General features: G+C 40.3%; 1 protein-coding gene across 1 annotated transcript in view; it reads right to left on the minus strand.

The window, feature by feature from the left end:
* csmd2 (CUB and Sushi multiple domains 2) overlaps positions 1-20,616 on the minus strand; it is a 250,294-nt gene that overhangs the window by 94,778 nt on the left and 134,900 nt on the right. Inside the window, exons 13-25 of the mRNA XM_069699145.1 lie at positions 18,927-19,109; positions 16,664-16,854; positions 16,269-16,404; positions 12,997-13,191; positions 10,387-10,525; positions 9,045-9,232; positions 8,403-8,591; positions 7,680-7,796; positions 6,956-7,171; positions 5,988-6,176; positions 4,189-4,358; positions 3,895-4,051; positions 3,523-3,714 (exon numbers count right to left, since the gene is read on the minus strand). Coding sequence (XP_069555246.1) covers positions 3,523-3,714; positions 3,895-4,051; positions 4,189-4,358; positions 5,988-6,176; positions 6,956-7,171; positions 7,680-7,796; positions 8,403-8,591; positions 9,045-9,232; positions 10,387-10,525; positions 12,997-13,191; positions 16,269-16,404; positions 16,664-16,854; positions 18,927-19,109 — 2,262 coding nt within the window. The remainder of the gene's footprint in view (positions 1-3,522; positions 3,715-3,894; positions 4,052-4,188; positions 4,359-5,987; positions 6,177-6,955; positions 7,172-7,679; positions 7,797-8,402; positions 8,592-9,044; positions 9,233-10,386; positions 10,526-12,996; positions 13,192-16,268; positions 16,405-16,663; positions 16,855-18,926; positions 19,110-20,616) is intronic.

Consider the following 20,616-nt stretch of genomic DNA (forward strand, 5'->3'; position numbering starts at 1 on the left):
TGTTACCTTTACCGAAGATACCATTCCATCTAACTGCAAATAAATGTTTCCTTTGTTTTGTATCTTTCTTATTTCTTCATCCTCTTTTTTTTCTTCCCACTTTCTATCTCCCTCATGTTCTAAACATTTAAAACAGCAATAATCAGTCCTCCCACACCCTGATATTGGCTGTCCAAAAAAAACCCACAAAAAAAATACACACAAATACTGTAAATAAAGTATATGCTTAATTTAAAAAATAAAAATAAAGGTGTGATTGTCATTTCTGCTTTTATTGTCTGAAAAATTGAAGAAAATGCATTCGATGTGAAAGACGTACAAAAAAATGAAAATGTGAACATATTAATCTTGACACTCCTGCTGAGGTTTTAGTCTCTATTCAAGCTTTTCCCTCTCTTGTGCTTTTTTTTTTTTTTGAAGAAGAAAACTTGCCGTTTCATGGAGTGAAAAAAGAAGACGGTGATTTATCACAGTAAGACAAAGCCATCTCTTTCTTCTTGCCTTATAACCTAATAAACTACTGCTCAATGCTACCATGGCAGTATAACTCCCTCAGCTCCTCTACCCCTTCAATCTCTGTCTCCACAAACATCTTTCTAAAATCAACTCAGGTTTGCTTTCTTTGGTTCGCCCTCTACTCAAAGGAGTTCCAGCTTTTGTTCTCTGCAGTAGATTAATATGAGTACGGTCAGAGATGATGTGAGGTTTTTTTTTTTGTAAAATATGGAGGAAGGTAAAAATCAGTTACAGGTTGCACACTTTTACTTAAGTAACATGTAAAACTGCTCTGTCAATTGGATATTACTGCCTTGTTCAGACCGCCAGCCCAAATACGATTTTTGTCACATCCATATTGTATCCAGATGGATTTTTTTAAAGTCTGAACATCTGAGGTTTTTTAAAAATCTTTATCCAAACCACAGCGGTTTGAAAGGTCATTCCAATCTGATTTCTATAGACGTTCCTCAGTCCTGGCACTCTGCTGACTCAGATCAGATTTCTTGTGTCACGTGCAACACAACACACAGTGACAACGTCATTTTCAGGGAGACAGCCTGAGCAGAATCTATGCTACCGCTAGCAGAATGTGTAAAGAACAATGATAACGGAGGCTAAAATAAACTGTCTGCTGCTTTTTGCCAGCAATTTCTGTTGGTTGGTGATGTCTGGACACACCAAATCCAATCTGCTCACTTGCAAATAACAGTGTGGACAGTCTATCATAAAGATCTGATTTAAGAGAAAAGTCCGATTTGCCTTTCCTCTAAACAAAGCCTAATATGTAGGAATGTGTGCTGTGTTACATACAGGATTTTTAAGTGTAATTCTATACATTGAATATGCACTGTAATATTAAATGCCTTTAAAATAAAACCCCTGGTCTGGGATTCAAACTTGCAACTGATTTTCAGTATACAACAAACTCTCCACGATATTTTCCACCTTAGTTTCCTTCTCCATCCTGCCCTTGCTCGCTATACCTATCTCATCTGTTTTCAGTGTGTCCTCGCTGCTAGAAAATAATCCCACCTTTACAAACAGAAACAGTCCCTCATCTGTTCCCAAATTCACTCTGGCTGTTAAGCTATCTTCTGCAGTAAAAGGAGCATGGGGAGGACAAACTGTTCGTTGTTTATACCCAGACATGAAATTACCTGTCAGTTTGGGTTGAAAAGGGAGCTGAGCAATACTATTCTAATCACCTTGGCTGATGTCAAAGAACACCTGTCTGCCTGGCTTTCTTACAGAGTTTGTTGCTGGTTTCTGCAGAGATTGTCAAAATGTCGTCTGGGTCCAAAAAAAATAGCTCTGGGTGTGTTCACATGACACTACATAGGCAGAAAGTGTAAATTCCAACTTCATAGTTTTGCAAAATATGCAAAGGATGTTTGTGTTGGCTGGCAAAAAGTGGCAGGTGAATTGTAGATGAACTCTGCAAAGATCAAATGGGTATATCACTATATATATATAACTTTCATGGAGAAATTATCTCCACGAAACTGACTTTGAAAGTCTTCAAACCGCAGACAGACAGGGTTTAAAAACCTACCTGCTGTGCTCAGGGGTGCTGCTGATATCGTGGGCCTTATTTTAGGAAGAAACAACATTAAGGGGGGGGGGGGGGGCTTGCAATCATGATGCAATATGAATAGGAAAAGCCAAATAGAGTCATTTTTGATGAGATAATGCATTGAATAAAGGTGCTGGGACAGCAACCAAATGGGTGCCCCAAAAATAGCACAGCTAAATCACACCACAGAGCTTTTCACAACCTGCATTGGTGTATTCACATTGTTATAAGGATGAGGAACTGGGTTAGACAGCAGCTAAATATCTAAAGCAGGTTTGGATTAGCAGTGTGCCAAACAGTGCAAAAAACACAGTTAAATACTGTAATAAATCATGACAACACAATGATACTTTATGGAACCTGTAATGTAAGGAAAGGTGATAATACACTGATCTACGACAGGAAATCACAGACTAGCATTGAATCACATGGCACTAGCTAACATCCTATAAGGTAGCAGAGATACATACTTCTTACGCACTACACTTATTTTGAAGCACTTGACTTGACTTTACATTTTATACTACTTTTGATTTTTCTACATTTCTGTGACTATTTTAGCTACTAGTTAGTTCACAAAATTATTCACACATTATACAGCATAATGGTATATATCTTTTTGTTTTTTAATTGCGTTTTATTTACATACTCAAAGACAAAAATTCAGCCCGGTTTTGACCCGATTTTGTCATGTGTTGGGCCCGAATATGAATGTCGATAATGACAAATGGCTCTTGTAGTGTGACATAACTGTAGAACAGCAATGTGGCATCTGGGACACGATAACACGACGAAAAGTCAAGCATGTCAGAGTTTTTTGGGGATTTTACCTGCGTTGTTACATATCCTACAACGTGTTCCTCGACGTCATCGAGTAGGATGACAGAGTGCATCAAACATAGCGCTTCTAGTCTGTTGCAATGATTGACAACATCTTGACCCTCCTCACCAAGGACACATGAACTCATCCACAAAGATGAACAATGATTAGTCTGGGTCATACTAGTAGCAAGTCTCCCGACAAAGACACGGCAATAATTTATGGCACCAAATCTGACATAGTTACTGTTTTATAGTTACTGTCTTTACTGAAAGACACATATATTGTGTAGTTTGATCCTACAAATCCTGTGTTGAAGTCAGCAACAACATTACTACTTATGTGGTAATAAGCCATTAACATAATTCATATCTAATAGTAACATTTGACTTTTAATAACTTGTAAGACCTGGATTACATTTTGCTCACAGCACTTCTGTATTTTAACATGGAACTGCATTTGTTCAAATCTTTTTGTAAAGTAAAGGATCCTGGTCTACACTACGGGGCATTACACATCATGACTCAACTCAACTTGCAAGACACAACATCCTTCAGCAGAAATAAAAAGGGAAATAAATCAATATTTCTGCCAACAACATGGACCCACTTCACACAGTATGTATCTCACCGACACAGAGTGGAAGCGGGCTGTCCCACGCCCTCCTCTCCCCTCTCAGGCAGGTCAGCACCTCGGGCCCTTTCAGGGTGTAGCCTGGGTCGCAGCTGTACGACATATTGCTCCCTGCAAAATGACCCTTGTCCTCGCGCTTGTAGCCGAACTGTGGGACACCTGGATCTTCACATTTTACCAGCTCAAAACCTTCGAGAGGGAGGGAAAGACAGGAATTAAAAGTATATTGAGGAAGAACCCATCAGTGTGTTTTTTTTTTTTTTTTTTTATCAACCAAATGCAGCAAGGTATATAAACCGCATATAAAATACGCAAACTATATTTCAATGGAAGTATAAAATGCAAATGAAGGCAAGTTGTGTTACTCACTAGTGAAGTGCAGTTCAAAGCCTTTACTGGTGTTATCCGCATTGCTGATGAACTCCAGCCACATGGAGCTGGAGGTGGAGTTCAGGGTCGTGTCTAGCAGCTCGTTGCCTGTAAACAACCCCAGCAGACGAGCCTTATTACTGCTGCCATCAAAGACCTGCAGTGGAGAGAGAGAGAGAGAGAGAGAGTGGGAGGAAACGTTTGAATTAAGATGATCAGGTGTACACACGCGGATATGCTAACAAGGCCGCGCGCACCCACACGGAGAGGACGCAAGCCCCACCGCCCCCTCACTTTGAGTATGTCATCCTCCTCCAGCCTGAAGTCCCGTGCACGGAGCTGGATGCCTTTGCCGGGCTGCGTCTGGAGGGAGTAGATGCATTCGTGGTTGTTGCCGTAGTAACCGGGGTAGTTGGGCGAGAGCAGCACCCCTTGCATGCCAGTCACGGATGAGCCACATTCAGCTAGAGAAAAAGAGAGGGAGCAGATATACGGACAGAGAGAGAGAGAGAGAGAGAGAGAGAGAGAGAGAGAGAGAGAAAGAAAGTGGTGGTGTTGGAGAGAGCAGAGGACATGTCAATCGCTATATGCTTGAAACTCAGAGTGTATTTATTCATGCTGTCATGCACAGGGAGATGGGAGAGTCGATGGGGAGAGGAATATGGTCACTGACTACACCTGAATGTTGAGTGGCACATCATCATAATCACACTGCAATCTGAATATGATTAACAGTAATTTCGGGCACTATTTGAAAATTGCTTTTTCTGAATCACATCAGGGAAAAAGTGAAAGAAAATAGGAAGAGTGTGTGTGTGTGTGTGTGTGTGTGTGTGTGTGTGTGTGTGTGTGTGTGTGTGTGTGTGTGTGTGTGTGTGTGTGTGTGTGTGTGTGTGTGTGTGTGTCAGAGGGGTGGGGTTCAAAGTTTGCTACGTAAAAAAAAAAAAATAGCTGCCAGAATTGAAATGACCACAACTGGACCCTGACTTTTAGCTTCATGAAGGAAGTGAGGTAAGATAAGGTAAGGTGATGGGACTGTATTGGAGGCATATGGAGAAATATCATGTTTCTAAAATAAGGCTGCATGTGATAGAAGTAAAAAAGTATATCAAATGTGTCTTGACTGTCCTCCTTCAGAGACCTGCATTTATCCAGAAGCAAAAAAAAAAAGACTAATACATTATAAACTAGCATATTAAAGCTGCAGACGACTAAACATCAGCAAATGAGGCAGTCAAGTGAATGTTATTACGTTTTTGTCAGAAAATTGATTGACCGAGGTTACACATTTTAACATCCAGAAAAAAAAAACATTTGGAAACAAATCAGAAATTAAAAAAGGCGTGGTTAAAAAATAAAATAAAGGTGACTTCACATAAATTTGTATGTATTAAAGTGTAATTACTTGTTTCCAATCGAGTGTAAAATCATAACGATCTACAAATTACTCTCTAAGTTTCGAAACAAAAAGTGGTAAACGTGTCCCCATAAAGTAACTCATGCAGTTTAAGGCCATTTTCCATATGCAGTTACATTTTAACGGTGCTTTTAGTTTATTAAAAAGAGCCACGCTGAGGACAAACACGAGAAGGTCATTGATTGCCATCGGCTGTGATTTACCTGTCACCAGGACCATTAGGATGAAATTCATTTTCAAATCAACACATAAAAGTAATTCTTACAGCTTGTTGTGTCATAGAATCAACTCACTGATCTAAATCTTTGTGGTTGACCTGTCGCGTTTTTTTCCCCGTGTATTAACAACAAGCAACATCAATAATTAACATATTTCAGCTTTTTAATGTCATCCTCATTAGATCTGCTGCGCTATATAATTTGAACAATGTCAACAAGGCTGTTTCTGGGAAGCTATCCAATGAAGAGACAAAATGTGGGTGTATGGAGAGATGATAATGAGGCGAATTGAAAAGGGAATGCCTCCTCTTCCAACGTGACTGACGGTTCTGAACATTTCTTAATTAGTGGGTGGATGTGAAAGGGCTAGTGTGCTGGCGTGACATTAAGAGGGGATTGAGAGTGGTCGGTGGGGGAAAGGGGTGACAAAAGCCAAAATAAAGCATGTGACCACCTACCAACACACCTTGGCAGAGGGGAGCTCCACACCCGCCTCCTGCCCCCTAAGCACACCACCCTCGCCGGACCCTCCAGTCGGTAACCCGGGAAACAGGAAAAGATGAGGGCATCGCCCACTCCGTACTGCAGTCCCTTTCTGGTGCTGTACGGTGGGATCCCAGGGTCCTCGCATGGCTCCAGATCATACTCTGTAAAAACAGAGGAAGAATAAAAAGAAAAAAAGGTGTAAATGTGCCGTGTTCGCACACAATAACTGCAATAACAATGTAAAGTGTGTTAGGTGTGTAAAAGCATACATTTAATCTATTAAGACTTCAGTCATGCTTTGAAAGGTTGAAAAATGCTTCCTGGAAGGTAAACTTTCCACTCTTAAGTTCATCAAAAGATGCAAAAAAGAAACATTGTTTATTCAAATTATTAAAGTAGAGCCTTTATGGGACCTTTTTACATTAAGAAACCACTTCAAACATTCAATCTTCCCTCCATTCAACCACTGCTGCTGTAAAATATTTGGTATTTTAAACTGCTAATAACAGTTTATTAGATTTGGTCATATTCTTTTTACTATGTTCAAATCAGGGGACACTTTGAGGACAAAAGGAGGCAAAATGTTGCTGTCAGTAAGTAAAGGGTCATCTGTGCTCTTTCCTAACATAATTATCTAAAATTAATTAGTTCTCTAAATGGTAAACATTATATTATTCACTCTCAAATGCATGGAATTACATATTTCCAGAGGACTTACTTAGCTACTTCATTATGGTGATGGTTTGTGTCAGTAACTTTTTGAAACAGAGCCTTCTTATTAAAAAAAAATCCACAAATGTCCACTCTCAACATGAATCTGAAGTGCTTATAGTCTGGTTTAATCCTCAGTTTCGTCTAAATGATTAGCATGGCTCAGCAATGAGACCAACTGTCCCTGTTTTCCTTCCTCAGTGTTGTGAATGATTAATTGTATTCTCACCAGAGAACGTGATGTTAAATCCCTCGTATGAAACGGAGAAATCAGAGAGAAAGCGGATCTGTGCCGTGTAGTTCCCAAACAAGCCTGCGCTGAGCGGCGGAGGCAACGTGGAGCCCGTCAGCCTCCAGAGGGGCTGAGAGAAGCTGCCGTTCTCCGTCACCAACAAATGGTCGTGAGGGCTCTCCAGGTGGAAGGTGTGGAAGGTGAACTGGACACCTGAAGGAAAGAGGAAAATAAATCAGTTCCCAGAATGTGTTTAATTTTTTTTTTGTTTATACCTATTTGAAATCTTGGACCTCTGCATAAGTTAGCTGAAAGTCTCGGTAGCCATTAATATACAGTATGTTCAAAGAACGTATGATCAAGCCAGGAAAAAAATAAACTAAGTTTAATATTCACTGGAGTCTTTGGTTTCATGTAAAACAGTACTCTCAGATCAATTCCCTGCGTTCCTCCCCTTCTACTTGTCAAACACATTACACCCACACAGAGTGAGCATCTGCAAATAAGACTGTATCAATTTGGTTTGAGCGCTCGACCAAAGGTGACATGACTGGAGAGTCCTCCCATGGCGCCATAGCCCTAGGCCAGCCTCTCAGCACTCCAGACTTACAAAGACAGCTTGTTCGGCAAAACAAAAAGGCCACTCAGCAGGGGGAAATGACATTGTGAGGGAAATTGAATTTGACTGCTGCATGTGTTGACACGGAATGTCTGGGCTAACCTTTGCCATGGGAGGTCTCGATGATCCATGTGCAGTTCAGGTTATGCGGGTAAAAGTCTGGGAAGCCGGGAGACAAGATGGTGCCGAAGTTGCCTTGGATATAACCTCCACACAACGCTGGCGACGCACGGTGAATGAACACAGCAAAAGATGGATGAAGGACAGAAATATGAAGAGAGCGAGGAGGAAAAATCAGAGAGGCCACAAAGATAGAAATTAAATTTGTGGAGCAAAAAATTGCAAAACTTGTCTGTGCATTTACAGTGTGGTAAAATGCATTTTGCAAGAGGTGCCCTTCAAGATAGCATAAAAGGAGAGAGTAGTATTATCAATATCATTGCAGAGTGGACAGAAATCAATACTGTCCTTAAATATAAGAGCATTTACAGATGAGGAAAAGGGGAAACATCAAAGGGTAAGATCACTGCCGTACATATAAAACATATCTGATGAAATGAAGCAGAAACTTTTGAAGTCTAAAATAAGAGCCATTGGAAGAAACGTTATCATCTTATATGGATTTTATAATAACTCAATATTTATATATATATATTTATTAGCAATGTAAATGTGATGCAATATGATGTAAAGTGCTCGTAATTATTTCTCATGTTTCATCTGGAACAACACATAACAATGAATTTAGCTTTAATCCCATTTATGAGTAGGGAGAAATCTGGCAGGCGACTATTCATTTCTAGGTCAATATATTGTGGAACATACCATCGCAGCTAGGCAGGGGGCGACTCCACTGGAAATTGGGTTCACATTCGAGAGGCTCTGTGTCACTAAGTGTGTACCCTGCGTCGCAGTTAAATGTCACCAAAGCGCCCACGTAGAAGTCGTTGCCGTGTCGCTGACCATTGACCGGTATACCGGGATCCACGCAGTGATCTGATTGGAGCTGCAGGGCTACAGAGGAAGGGGACAGCAAAGTGAGAAAAGAGGATCAGCAACATATGGTCAAAGACAGACACAAAACCTCAAAATCCAGCTGCTAACAGTGTAATTGGGCTTTTATTAATATTTTTGAACAGGTCAGGTGAAGGTCAAGAAATGTTAAAAGGCAGCTTAAAGCAAGCCTCATCAATAATTCATGTGAAGAGCCTTTTTGAACAGAAATAAAGAACCAATAAGAAGTTTCAGAGCTCCTCTCTGCTCCGCCTCGTATAGTTTCTGCTAGCGCTCATGGTGAATTATTGAAGCCTTGCAGGAATTTACCCACAGAAAAGGTTCAAAAGGTTACCGGTATGTGCCCCACAGGTAAAAAATAAGGGATGGAAAGTCTTGAGCATTGAATCACAGCACGAGTGAAGACTGGAAAAAGTGTGTGTGTGCAAGCATGTCGAGTCCATAAGATCTTACTTTCGTAACGTATGCGGAAGCCAATGTCAGAGTGGCTCTTGTCGGTGGAGAAGAGGAGATACAGGAAGTTGGAGGTGCTGATGAGGAACTGGGGAACCTGGGTGCCCTGGTAACTTCCAATCAGGGATGACGAGGGGAAACGTCCGTCGCGCACCTCCAGCACATCGTAGTTGACCTCAGTGCGAAACCTGAAAAAAGTAAACAAGGTATTTTTTTTGTAAAATCAGCTCTCAAAAAACACATGTATGATAATATAGTCATCAAATGAATATAAATGTATAAAACAAACATAGATGGCCCACACCCTCAGACAATAATCCCATATTCACTTTGTTCTGTTGATTTGTTCGAAATTAAGCAGTACTAAAGCAGAATATCAAATGTAATGATAAGGGTCTTACAGTCAGTTCTACATTGTGACCTGTTGGACAGAGTGGACTGTGTCAAAATCAAAGTCGTTCATATTACCAAATGATTTTGGTGTTTAATCAAAATTTTATTTGAAAGAAAAAGGGTCAATACGAGTGTACAGCTGCTTTTTGGTAGATCTAGAGTGCATCCTGTACACTGTATGTATGTGTGTATGTGTGTTTGTTTTGTGTGTGTGTGTGTGTGTGTGTGTGTACGGCTTCTGTCTTTGTTGCCAGAGCCACTTCATCTTCAAAGCCACGAATAAATCGCTTAGTTTCAGAACCGTGTCATCTAAATGAAGCGGTCTGTGATATTTTATTGATGTTACATAAAAATTAAAGAGCAACAAACATTTATGCTGTATTCATTTTGCATGGCTTGCTGTCGTGGCAGGGATGGGGGTGAGATGGGTTTGCGAGGATGAGCTTTCGTGAAATACTAATGTAGCGTTTGATCCTACAACTGTCTGTCTTTCTCTCTCTCTCTCTCTCGCTCTATGTCTCTCAACATCGGGACAAATTACCTCCTCTCCCATCTCTGCCGTCCCCCTTGACAGACCATCTCCGCTTACACATACATGTGTATTCATGATACTTACTGAACTACTGCAGTTTCTTTGTGACTGTGTGTGCACTGTAAGCATATCTGTGGATCATCGGGCAAGGAGGTGTCAAATGAAGGGATCAAGCGCTTCCTAAAGTACTTACTAAATAAAACAGTGTTATCCTAGTTGGGGTGTATGTTAATGTGCATTAGATCTGCTGCATTAACCGCAGAATGGAAAGACAGAGGAGGAATTAGAGGAAAGTGAGTGAGATGTGAGAACATGTTGAAATTATGAGAAGCAGGAAAAATGTAAGCCTGTTCTGAAACCAAACGAAAGAAAAAAAAAAGTGTTGGAACAAAAGCAGTTGCTATCTGGGTGACTCACTTGTCAAAGATGATTTTGATGGGATAGCCTGGAGGAGCCTCAATGATCCATTCACAGTTCAGGGCTTCCTTATATAGTTCTGGCCAGCCGGGGGAAAGGATGATCCCATTGGGAGCCTTCAGATCTCCTCCACATGGGGCTAACGGAGAAAGAGGGAGAGAAAAGAACAGACAGAGACTGAATAATACATGTCTTTCCTGGCTGATGTATGACAATGCCCGTAGATGATCCCATGCATCAGGTAGGGCTCATCCCATTCCTTGTACTGCCAGGGTCTATTTAATATAAACCGGTGACAGCTCACTTCAGGGTTAACCATCTCTCCTAGGAACATGCTTGTCACTGTACGCGTGTCTGTGTGCACAAGTGTTATGCATCCATGTTTTTGCATATTTTTCTTCCTCTACGCTGTCTTATCGTTTTAAATGCATCATCAAACCCCCCGTACAAAAGGTGCTGCGGATGTCCCCATCAAAAAGAGGAAAACGGAACATCTTTGATCGCCGGAGCACAAAAGACACTTGAGCACCTCGACCTCTCTTCTCTACCCTCATCTCTGTTACGGCTCACTTTTCTGTGCATCTATTTAACTGCCTATCCTTAACCAGAACACACAGCCACAGTGGAGGGCTTCGTTACAGTGCCAGCTCCGCGCTACCTTTGAAGTGGAATGATTTAATCAGCCAACTCAGCATACTGAAGGACATCTATAAAACGCATTACGCTACAAACGCAGGGGTATGATGAATGGTCTCAGAGGAATACAAAGCTGCTGTAGCACACATAGGGGGGAGTGACATGTTTTAATAATAGTTTATCTTTTGCATATCATGTATAGTGAACCTGATTAGGCCGTGGAGAGTTCTAGCCATTTCTGCACTTACAGCACCTCACTACAACTGTCCAAATATCTTAGCTGGTTAATGCGCGGCTTTGTTGAAGCTTTCCAGCCAGACTGGGATTTTCTGGTTTACTGGAAATAGTCTATTGAATTTTGAGTCAGGGGATGAGTAAATGGATAGTTCAGCAATCTGTTGGTAAGCACAGCATGTCTGCTGCATCGGATACTTGAAAGGACAAAGGATCTGGATCATCCCGAGCCTCAAGTTTTAGAGCTTTGATGTCCTTCACATACAATTATTACTCATTAATTATATCTGCATTAGTTGGTAAATAAATTTAATTGATTAGAATCAGCTAAACAATTTTAAGATGAACTTCCTGTGCAATTTTTCTGTCAACACCAATCTATTCACCATTTGGGCTGTTAGTGAAAAGATCTTTACATTCCTGAGATGCAGGAATGTTGCTCGAACATTCAAACAAATACGCTCTGATTTCAACAGCTTATGAAAATTGGGTATGTATCGCGAATGAGATGCCAGAATGTATTTGGAAGAAAATTATTTTGAATGAGTTAAATCCTCTACATATTAATTTCAGTGATACCTGGATCACTGTGAGTTACACAGCTTCATATACCACCTCCAACATAAGACTAGCACGATATATCACGGCTGTGAGAGAAGAGAGACAGAATAAATTCAACTCCCTCTCTAACTATCTACAGTAAATATTTAAAACTGTCAGTTATTTCCACCCATAATTGTCACCTCGTGCCACTTGATGCTATATTGTTGGGTCATGTTGATAATCTGGTAGATACAAATTTAGTTTTTGGTTTTTACGCTTTTAAACTGGACACAGAGGCAGGAGAGCAATTTGTTTCAGTAACAACAATAATTACCGCCTAGCAGTTGTATGCCTCCACTAACCATTCAAGTTGTAGTTTACATGTTTATTTGTCCAAACCCATATGGAAACTTAACTCACAATGAGTTCAAAATGGAAGGTCAGTGCTGAGGCAAAGTGAACATTTGTGACACATTTGAGGAAATTACTTTGAGGTATTCCTGAAAAATTACTTTCACAGGCATGGGATAATGTTAGGTCACCTTGACCTTTGACCTTTAAACATGCCTAAATCTTATCAGGTTATAATTTGTACATTTGTTTTTGTCAAATTTTAACCCCAAGGCGTTCTTGACATATTGCGTTCATTCAATGGGACAGACAAGGGAGGGGAACGTAAGGTCACAGTGACTTTGAACTTTGACCTTCGCCCCCTAAAATCTCATCAGTTCATCTTTGGTATGAAGTGAATGTTTTTGCCCAGTTTAACTAAATTCCCTTCAGGAGAACTTGAGATGTCGCGTTCACGAGAACGGGACGGACAACACAAAACCCTAATGCCTCTGGCTTCGTCTATCACTGGTGCGGAGGTATACAAACTAGATTATGGATTCCTCTGATCACATATAGGCAAGCAAAAAATGTATAGGTACCAAAAACATTTCATATACTGGCCCTAATATAGTTAACAGGATTGTTAAAACACATAAAAGAACACTTAATCTAACCCCTGCAGCTCTATGCTTTTGTCTGTGATGAGGGTTTCCTTTTGGCTCCCCTGCAATTAGTCACAGCAGAGAAGCACTATTGCTTTTCTTGAAGCTTCTTTTAGCAGCAACAATAAAAAAATAAAAGTTCTTTACTTCCCAATAAAATGTTGTATTGGCAGTCAAATTATGTCCCCTCTCCCTTACTCACCTTCACAACGAGGAACAGCATTGTCCCACACCACGTTGCCATCCTTGAGGATACAGGAGATGGTTTGAGAGCCGTGAGTCTTCACGAAGCCCTCCTCGCACAAGAACGAGATGGAACTGCCCAGCTGGAGGCTCTCACCAAATCGCTTCCCGTTTACCGGCACGCCCGGGTCTGGGCACTCATTATGGCGGAACGCTTGCGGGAAAGGCAGGGGGAGGTGGGGTTAGTGTGGAGGACAAGAATGAGGAGTGAGGTCAAAGTTTAAGAAGGAATTAGAATTAAAAAATGTTTTGAAGAAAAAAAAAGAGATTAATTATTTATTTCACATCATGTAACATCACAAAAATAAGAGCATTACTTTATCAATTGCAAAAACAACCTTTGTTTGGTGATACAATTTTTGAAAGAGATTAATAAAGTGTCACCTGGTTAAACAAAAATAGAAAAAGTACAGATAACATATAGTTCTGTTGGCATTAATTCTAGTCACACACCTTTTTTTGTGCAAAAACTCTAATTTCCACGGAGAGTCTAAAATAATTATCTAAGTTTCTTGACACAACTTTTTCTTTCTACTGTCAGCATTTAGCAATGCCAGCGTGTAACGAGGAGAAATTTGTTTCACTTAGTCACATTGATTCACCCTGCTGCAGTAATTCTGGAGGGGGGGTGAGCGCACCGTATACAGATCATCAGTGCCAGATGACACCGCTGAAATGATTCGTGGAGTAAACAAACACGGAAAATTGTTTTTCACACATCCGCACAACTTTATCAATCAGACCTCTGTGAAATTTCAAGTAGGAAACCAGTTAGAAAGAGCATGAAGAAATGCAGTCACACGAGAAGAGTCATAACCTCGGAACAAGGCATGTAAACAAATACATCACCTGCGCCACTATCTCTCTCACTTACACGCTCGCTCTTGTACATGCACGCAGGTAGGTGACACGTGTAGGTGTTGATGAATCCCTCTTCAGTGTCCATTGGACCCAAACAGAGTGCCAGCTACACCTCATCCATCACAAATATCTTATTTATTAACGGCCAGAAATTGCCTCAATACAGTTTGGCATGTCCTTAATTAACATGAATGATGGAAGTTGTGCGCTCGGCCCCACCACCCCCTAAAAACTGTCCTGCAGTTAGATGACACTGTTCTGAGGAACTAACCGTCAGCTTCGATTAACTACTCCTGACATTCATTCAGCATGCTGCATTGGTTATTTATTTATTCAGATTAGTTGCTAATTAATGCGTTAGCCGCCATGTGTTGTCCACATTGTTGTGTTACACAGGCACCTGGGTTTGGTTGATGACATGTCTTCAAATGAGCTAGAGCCAGGGACCAAAGAATCCTGGGTAGTCTGAGCTACGTTAGTATTTTAGCGAGAATAAGTAGTTGGAGCAGGATATATAATGCTTCTTCAGAGGATACTGTCATCAGCCAGATAGTAGATGTAATAAACATACAGACAATACAAATTCAAATATTACGACTGTGCAAGAGATTTTGTCTTAATGGTCATGTATGAAAGCCCAACTGCTGCAATTACAACAACAATAACCTTAATATGACTACTACTATTATAACAGCAACAAGATGAGAGCATCTGAACACCAGACACCAATGTGAGATGATCTGTCTTTGGAAAAAACGTGTGAAAATGGCCCAGTTCCAGTCGAGCCCATACAAACTGCCTCTGCACACTCAAACTCAGTTTCAGCGTCCACCACATGAAGTGGCATTTCAAACCACCTGCCCTTAAGTGGGAGTGGGTTTTTAAGCCCTCCAATAGAGCTACATGTGCTGATCATTTGACTTTACTGTCTGTGTTGTGTAATTTCAGGAACTGTGAAATAAAAATCTGATTAATCAGACTAATCAGATTAATAATGGCAAAATAAAAAAAAAAAGTCAAGTGTGGGAGTGAGTTTATATTTTTTCCATAAATAATTTTTCCTCTCATAAGCTTTAACCACAAATTAATGAGCCATACAGTACATTGCCCACACACCGAGGTTACATGTCAGTGCTGTATGATCTTCCATGTAAGTATGTATCTAATTACAATTTCTTTGTACGTATTTTGGGTAACAACTTTGTTGTCTCCTGGCGCATCTTGCCATTAATCCACCTGTTTCCATAGTTTCCATTGAAGAGAGTTGACGGCGTCACACAGCTTATTAGTGCATTTAGCCCTCCCCCTAAATGAAGAGACTGGCCATGGCCGCAAGTGTGACTCCACACTGATCACAAAGGTGGAGGGAGTGAGAGCCGGATAGGAATTGGACCTTTGTCTGATTAGCATCTCAAATAAATATCTTTGATGGGCAAATTTGCCTGGATATCCCAGGATCGGTAACATCTCTGCTGTGGCATATTATATTTGTCAGAGTTTTTACAGAACAAAAAACTCTGTTTGCAAATTAATGTTTTAATTAAGAAGTTATAAACTTGTCTGACAAAATCTTTCACGACTGTTACATTAATGTTGGTGTCTTAAAAGTCTGTGTGGGCATTTGTATTTGCATGAGATAATAAATAACTGTCTAACTAACGACAACAATATTGTTGTAAAAATATGGTTTTATCATATCCATTAAAGTGTGCTTCCCAGCAGCACTTTTACTATCTATGAAATAGCTTTGTGCCTTTATAAGGTCAGGGTTTCACTTTCTGTTTGGAGATAATTAGTTTAGGATACGGAAGAATGCAAAAATCAGGCTCATTACACAATAGTGCATATGCAATGAGTGCAATAATCCTGCTGCCAAACCCTCACGGTACAGTATATCCATGAAATGGGTTTACCAAGCATGGCTTTACCAGCATGCAATGCTGGCAACGTGTACTGCGTCAGAGTACAAAAATCCATGTGGAATTTCCTCAGAAGTCAGCAGCTCCCCAGAATAGAATATAATGAGGACTGCCGCAATGTATCTGTCAGGTAAGGAGGCTGCGTCTTTGTCTGGGTTTTTATTTAGGTGTCAAGTCTCTATTTAGACAATAAAGACAGGAGTTTTGTCATTTCTCAGTGTGAGTGTATAAAGAATGTGTTGCTCAAGTGTGGAACAGTTTATGCAGGGTGTGGGAGACAGGCGCATAGATATGGCAGATGATTCATGAGGCACACAAACACATGCATACACACACACCGTACACGTGCACAAAACAATCTGGAATACACAGCATGCAGTCAGGGCGGGCTTTTAGTGATAAGCTTTAAAGACTTTTCTTTATCTTTTTTGAAGTAACATTTAGTACTTACTTGTAAATGTGATGTTAAAGCCTCTGTCTGTGTAGGTGTGGTCAGTCAGGAACTCCAGTCGTGCCACGTGGGCGCTTGTTGTTAAGGGTGGAGGCAGGACGTCACCGGAGAAGGTACCCAGGATTGGAGATTCAGCCTGTGAAAGACACATGAAGATTTTCTGATGAGACCAAAGGCATTCAGAACTAAAGAGGAAAAATAAACCTGCAGTGAAGCAGACAGATAAAATGACAAGAAAGTCCAACAATGTTGTCAGAAAGGTTGTTTAGTTCATACACATAATTATACAGGCAGCTTTTTCCTCCTGACAAGCTCAAAGACTGATAAGACAGGTCAATAGAGAAAGTTTCTTAAAGAGCTATTCAAAGTAACAACATCTTATAATTCTGCGCAACCTTTCCCCCGTCCTTGATGGAGAGGAAGTCAAACTGTTTCTCCATGCTCAGGTCGTTGAAGGCCAGATTGATTCTGCTCTCAGGGTTGGTGATGATGAGCCACACACAGTGCATATTGTTCCCATACTCCTGCGGGTAGTTGGGAGACAGCAGCACCCCAGACGGAGTAGTAAAGTTGAAGAAGCAGGAGACTATAAGGAATGATAAACAGATGCAGACAGAGAGAGTGTGAGAGAGGCAAGTAACATAAAATGAGTATTGTTTAGGAGACTGAAAATACGGTTCAAATTCCATTTCCTTATGCTGACTACAAGACAGCATGGTTTGATTTATTTTATTGAATCTGTAGAAATCTACCTCAGGACACAAATACTGTTGACATCTAACAGATCAGAGATGATATTGTATTTCCTAAAGACACCACATGAGCACAAGTAGAATGACAGCAACCTCAGAAAAAAAAAAAGAAAAAAAAAGATCTATCAATTTCTCAACTTGTGAGTCAATTCTTGACAAGCCTGAAATAGGAGAGAGTAATTTACAGAGAGAGTCACTGGCTGCACACATTAAACCTCTATCTGACAGGATCATTTAGTCAAGCTCTGTGGAAGGAAAGTGGGAACATATGTGCCAAAAAACACAAACTAGAAAAATAATTGTTTCCAATCAATGTCTAGTGACACACACAAAAAAAAATCCACTGGCACCATCTCTGTCACAAATGACAGGGTTCCCACTCCATGTCAAACTCGCTGACTTTCATTAAATCAAATGTTGAATTTCCATGACTTAAAATGAACGGAAAAACAAGTCCACCTTTGTGCCGATCAGACAAAATCCAGCCATAATATTGTATCCCCAGCCATTTGCGAGCTTTATATACAAGTTCATAGACATTTACATAGAGAAAACAACATATTTTTTTAACTGCTTAAGCAACAAACTAAGCAAAATGGTTGAAACTAATGACTAAGAGATCAGTAGTAGTTTTACAAAATTTACTTTTAGCTCTTCTGTTGTCTACACTCAACATCCAATCTTTGAAGTCATCTTTTTGTAGCCTAAGTTCTTGAAATTTAGATTTCGCTGGCATGTTTGCCTTTGTTAGCAGCTACATGAAGAAGTGTATCTTGACTGAAATGAAGGGGGATAAGACCACTCTGGAAAATATTACAATTTGATAAATGGCAACTGAAATGTAAACATGCGACAAATTAAATTCTATGATGTTTCATGACTTGGCAAAAGAAATGATCAAATCCCCTGACTTTGCATGACTGGACTAGGCTCTTTATAATTCTCTAATATTCCAGAAATTCCATGACCAGTGGGAACCCTGTAACTACTATGAAGGTTGTCAGGGGATCCAGTTTCTTCAGTGGATGTCCTCTGGGGGAAACAGCACAATCGCTTGTTTTGGGGCAGATGTAGCCCGCAGATTCTGCTTTGTTCATGTTGTTGTAAAAAAGCTAAACAGCCATAAGCTTGGAAAAGGAGTCATATAAAAAAGGTAGTGGCATTGCTGTTCTTCACCGAGACATCTACACTGATTGGACAATTAGATCACTCTTTTTGTCCCAATTCTGAAACACAGCAGTAGTTTTGGAGATGCCTAACTCTAAAAAGAGGCTCCAACACTGTTTTCACTTGGATTCATAAGGGATATAAATAAATGCATTAACAATGGGACCTGCAAAGGTATCGAACAACTGCACATTTAGGACAGCATGTCATCTTCATTACATTGTCAACTTCAACAACAAAGACAAACATGCTGCATTGTGTCGACATGACTAATAGTCTGCTAAATGTTAACTAAATAAACAGCCTCCCAGGTGTATGAAGCCAAAATAGTTTTAAAAAAAATTCCCCCAGCAGGCTCTGCGTCATTCAGCTCCGTGATGTTTATCTCGATACTGCAGCATTTTGTCCACTCTTTTGTCTCATCAATAATCCAACAGTGAGCTATATTTGCATGGTCAGCTCTCTTTTCCTTTTCCCTTCACACCCACTAACTCTCTCACTTTGTGTTTGTCTTTCATGGTGTTAATTAGCTAATAATCCCTCCTATTGTTCCAAAACCCACAGTCTCTGCAGCGCAAACTTGTGAGGCTAATCTGACCATTTTTTATTCAGCCCTCGCTGTACTCATCGCCACAAACATACATATTTATGAAGCCATGCGACGAGTGTCGCACTCATGCACGTGTGCACACGCTGTTTTGTCGAATCTGAATGACACAAAAGCATCTGAGGAACTTACAAACACAGCTGGGTTTCTTGGCTGACCACTGGTTGTTCTTCTGACAGGTGATGTTCTTCTTCCCCACCAGCTCGAAGGCAGGCAGGCAATCAAAGTACAGTCTGTCCCCGTGACGGAAACCCGTCCCTTCCCTCTTGCCATAAGCTGGGATTCCAGGATCTCCACAACTGCCTTGGTCGATTTCTGTGTAGTTGGAAGAAAACATGTCAGACAAAAAAGTAATTATGCAAAAGATTGATGATAAAATATTCTGTCAAGTCAAAATAAAGACTCTCCAAATAAATCATAGCAAGCCAAGTGGCTCTCATTTATTTTTGGTGGTTGGTTAGCTTAAAGTTACAGAGTAGTACACATACAGATTTTTGTCTGACCCTGTAATATGACACTGTAGATGACCTTTGGCAGCAAACACATCTCCCCAAGCCCACTTTATTTTTAAATTTACATATTTTTGCTCTTTTGTTCTGACTGAAAAACCTGCAGGCATGCTGCATTCATGCCTAACCTTTCAATTCAATGCTTTTCATCTGCCAACTCTTGACTGAACCATCACAACAGCAGAGTCCATGACCCCTTCACTGGCCAGATAAATTCTCAACTCGTGGGAAACACTGAAGGGCATATTGCATGAAGAATTTGTGCCCCATGTTATCTGTATCAGGCCTAAATGCAAGAGTGTTATTATGGGAAATGCGCTTGTTCGCTGCCCAGCAAATCAATATGGATTTAATCTTTGTGGACTCAGTCCAGTGACAAGTCCAGGATTAATTTAGCCCTGCTTGGCATAAGAGACTTGAACCACATGTAAACTGTTAGCCACTGTCAAAATGATAAAATGCCTTTCAACAACTCCGAAATAGTGTTATTTACATCTTGAATCTTGTTAAAAAATGTAAAAGCATTGACATCAGTGCAGTAATGCATCCAGTGCCGGTTAGAAATTAATTTTATTCCCACAGCTCAGTCCTTCACTCTTTTTTTTTTTTTTTTTTTTTTGCATTCTCAAAGCTTTATTTTTCCTTTTTCCAATTTTGTGTTACCAACACAATGCAAGGTAAATTCAATTAATTGGAAATGCGCTACGATGGTGGCAAACTCTGGATTTGTGGCCAGATTTTGGTTGGACAGATTTGATTTAAGGCCATATGTAGTAAAATTGAAACTGCTTTTATTGAATCACTGTAGTATTTGCATTTTCTATGAGATCGAAGGGTTGCATGGTTTGTGTACTGTATGTTTGTGACATTTTTACGATAAGTCTGAAAGGTTTACACTCCTAAGAACACGCATTCCTAAGATAATGAAGTTCTGGTTTGGCCATGACTTCAGTATCTGCTGGTTTTCTTTAAACATTGAATGAAAGAAATCTGTCGAACCTTTTAGGCATTCTTTTGGATATAAAATAATGGATATTGGAAGAATGAGTCAGTGAACAGTTGATCTTGGCCTGACAAAACACCAACTTTTACACATCATACAATTAGAATCAACATATTTTCCAAATGTCGCATTTTATCGTTTGTCACCATGTGTTCTCTACCATCTCTTTTTCATCCTGAAATGTTACTCACTAATCTTGCAGATCTCTCATATTTTCTTTATCTCTCTCTCCCTCTCTTGTGCTGCTAATGTACCCCCTCTGCCCCTCACTGTGACAAACGTAGTCACTTGTGCTGTAAGCTGACGTGAG

The sequence above is a fragment of the Brachyistius frenatus genome, unplaced genomic scaffold, assembly GCF_029030835.1.
Source record: "Brachyistius frenatus isolate BFR_SWC_R1_liver_20210118 unplaced genomic scaffold, ASM2903083v1 Contig_2, whole genome shotgun sequence".
Lineage (NCBI taxonomy): Eukaryota > Metazoa > Chordata > Actinopteri > Embiotocidae > Brachyistius > Brachyistius frenatus.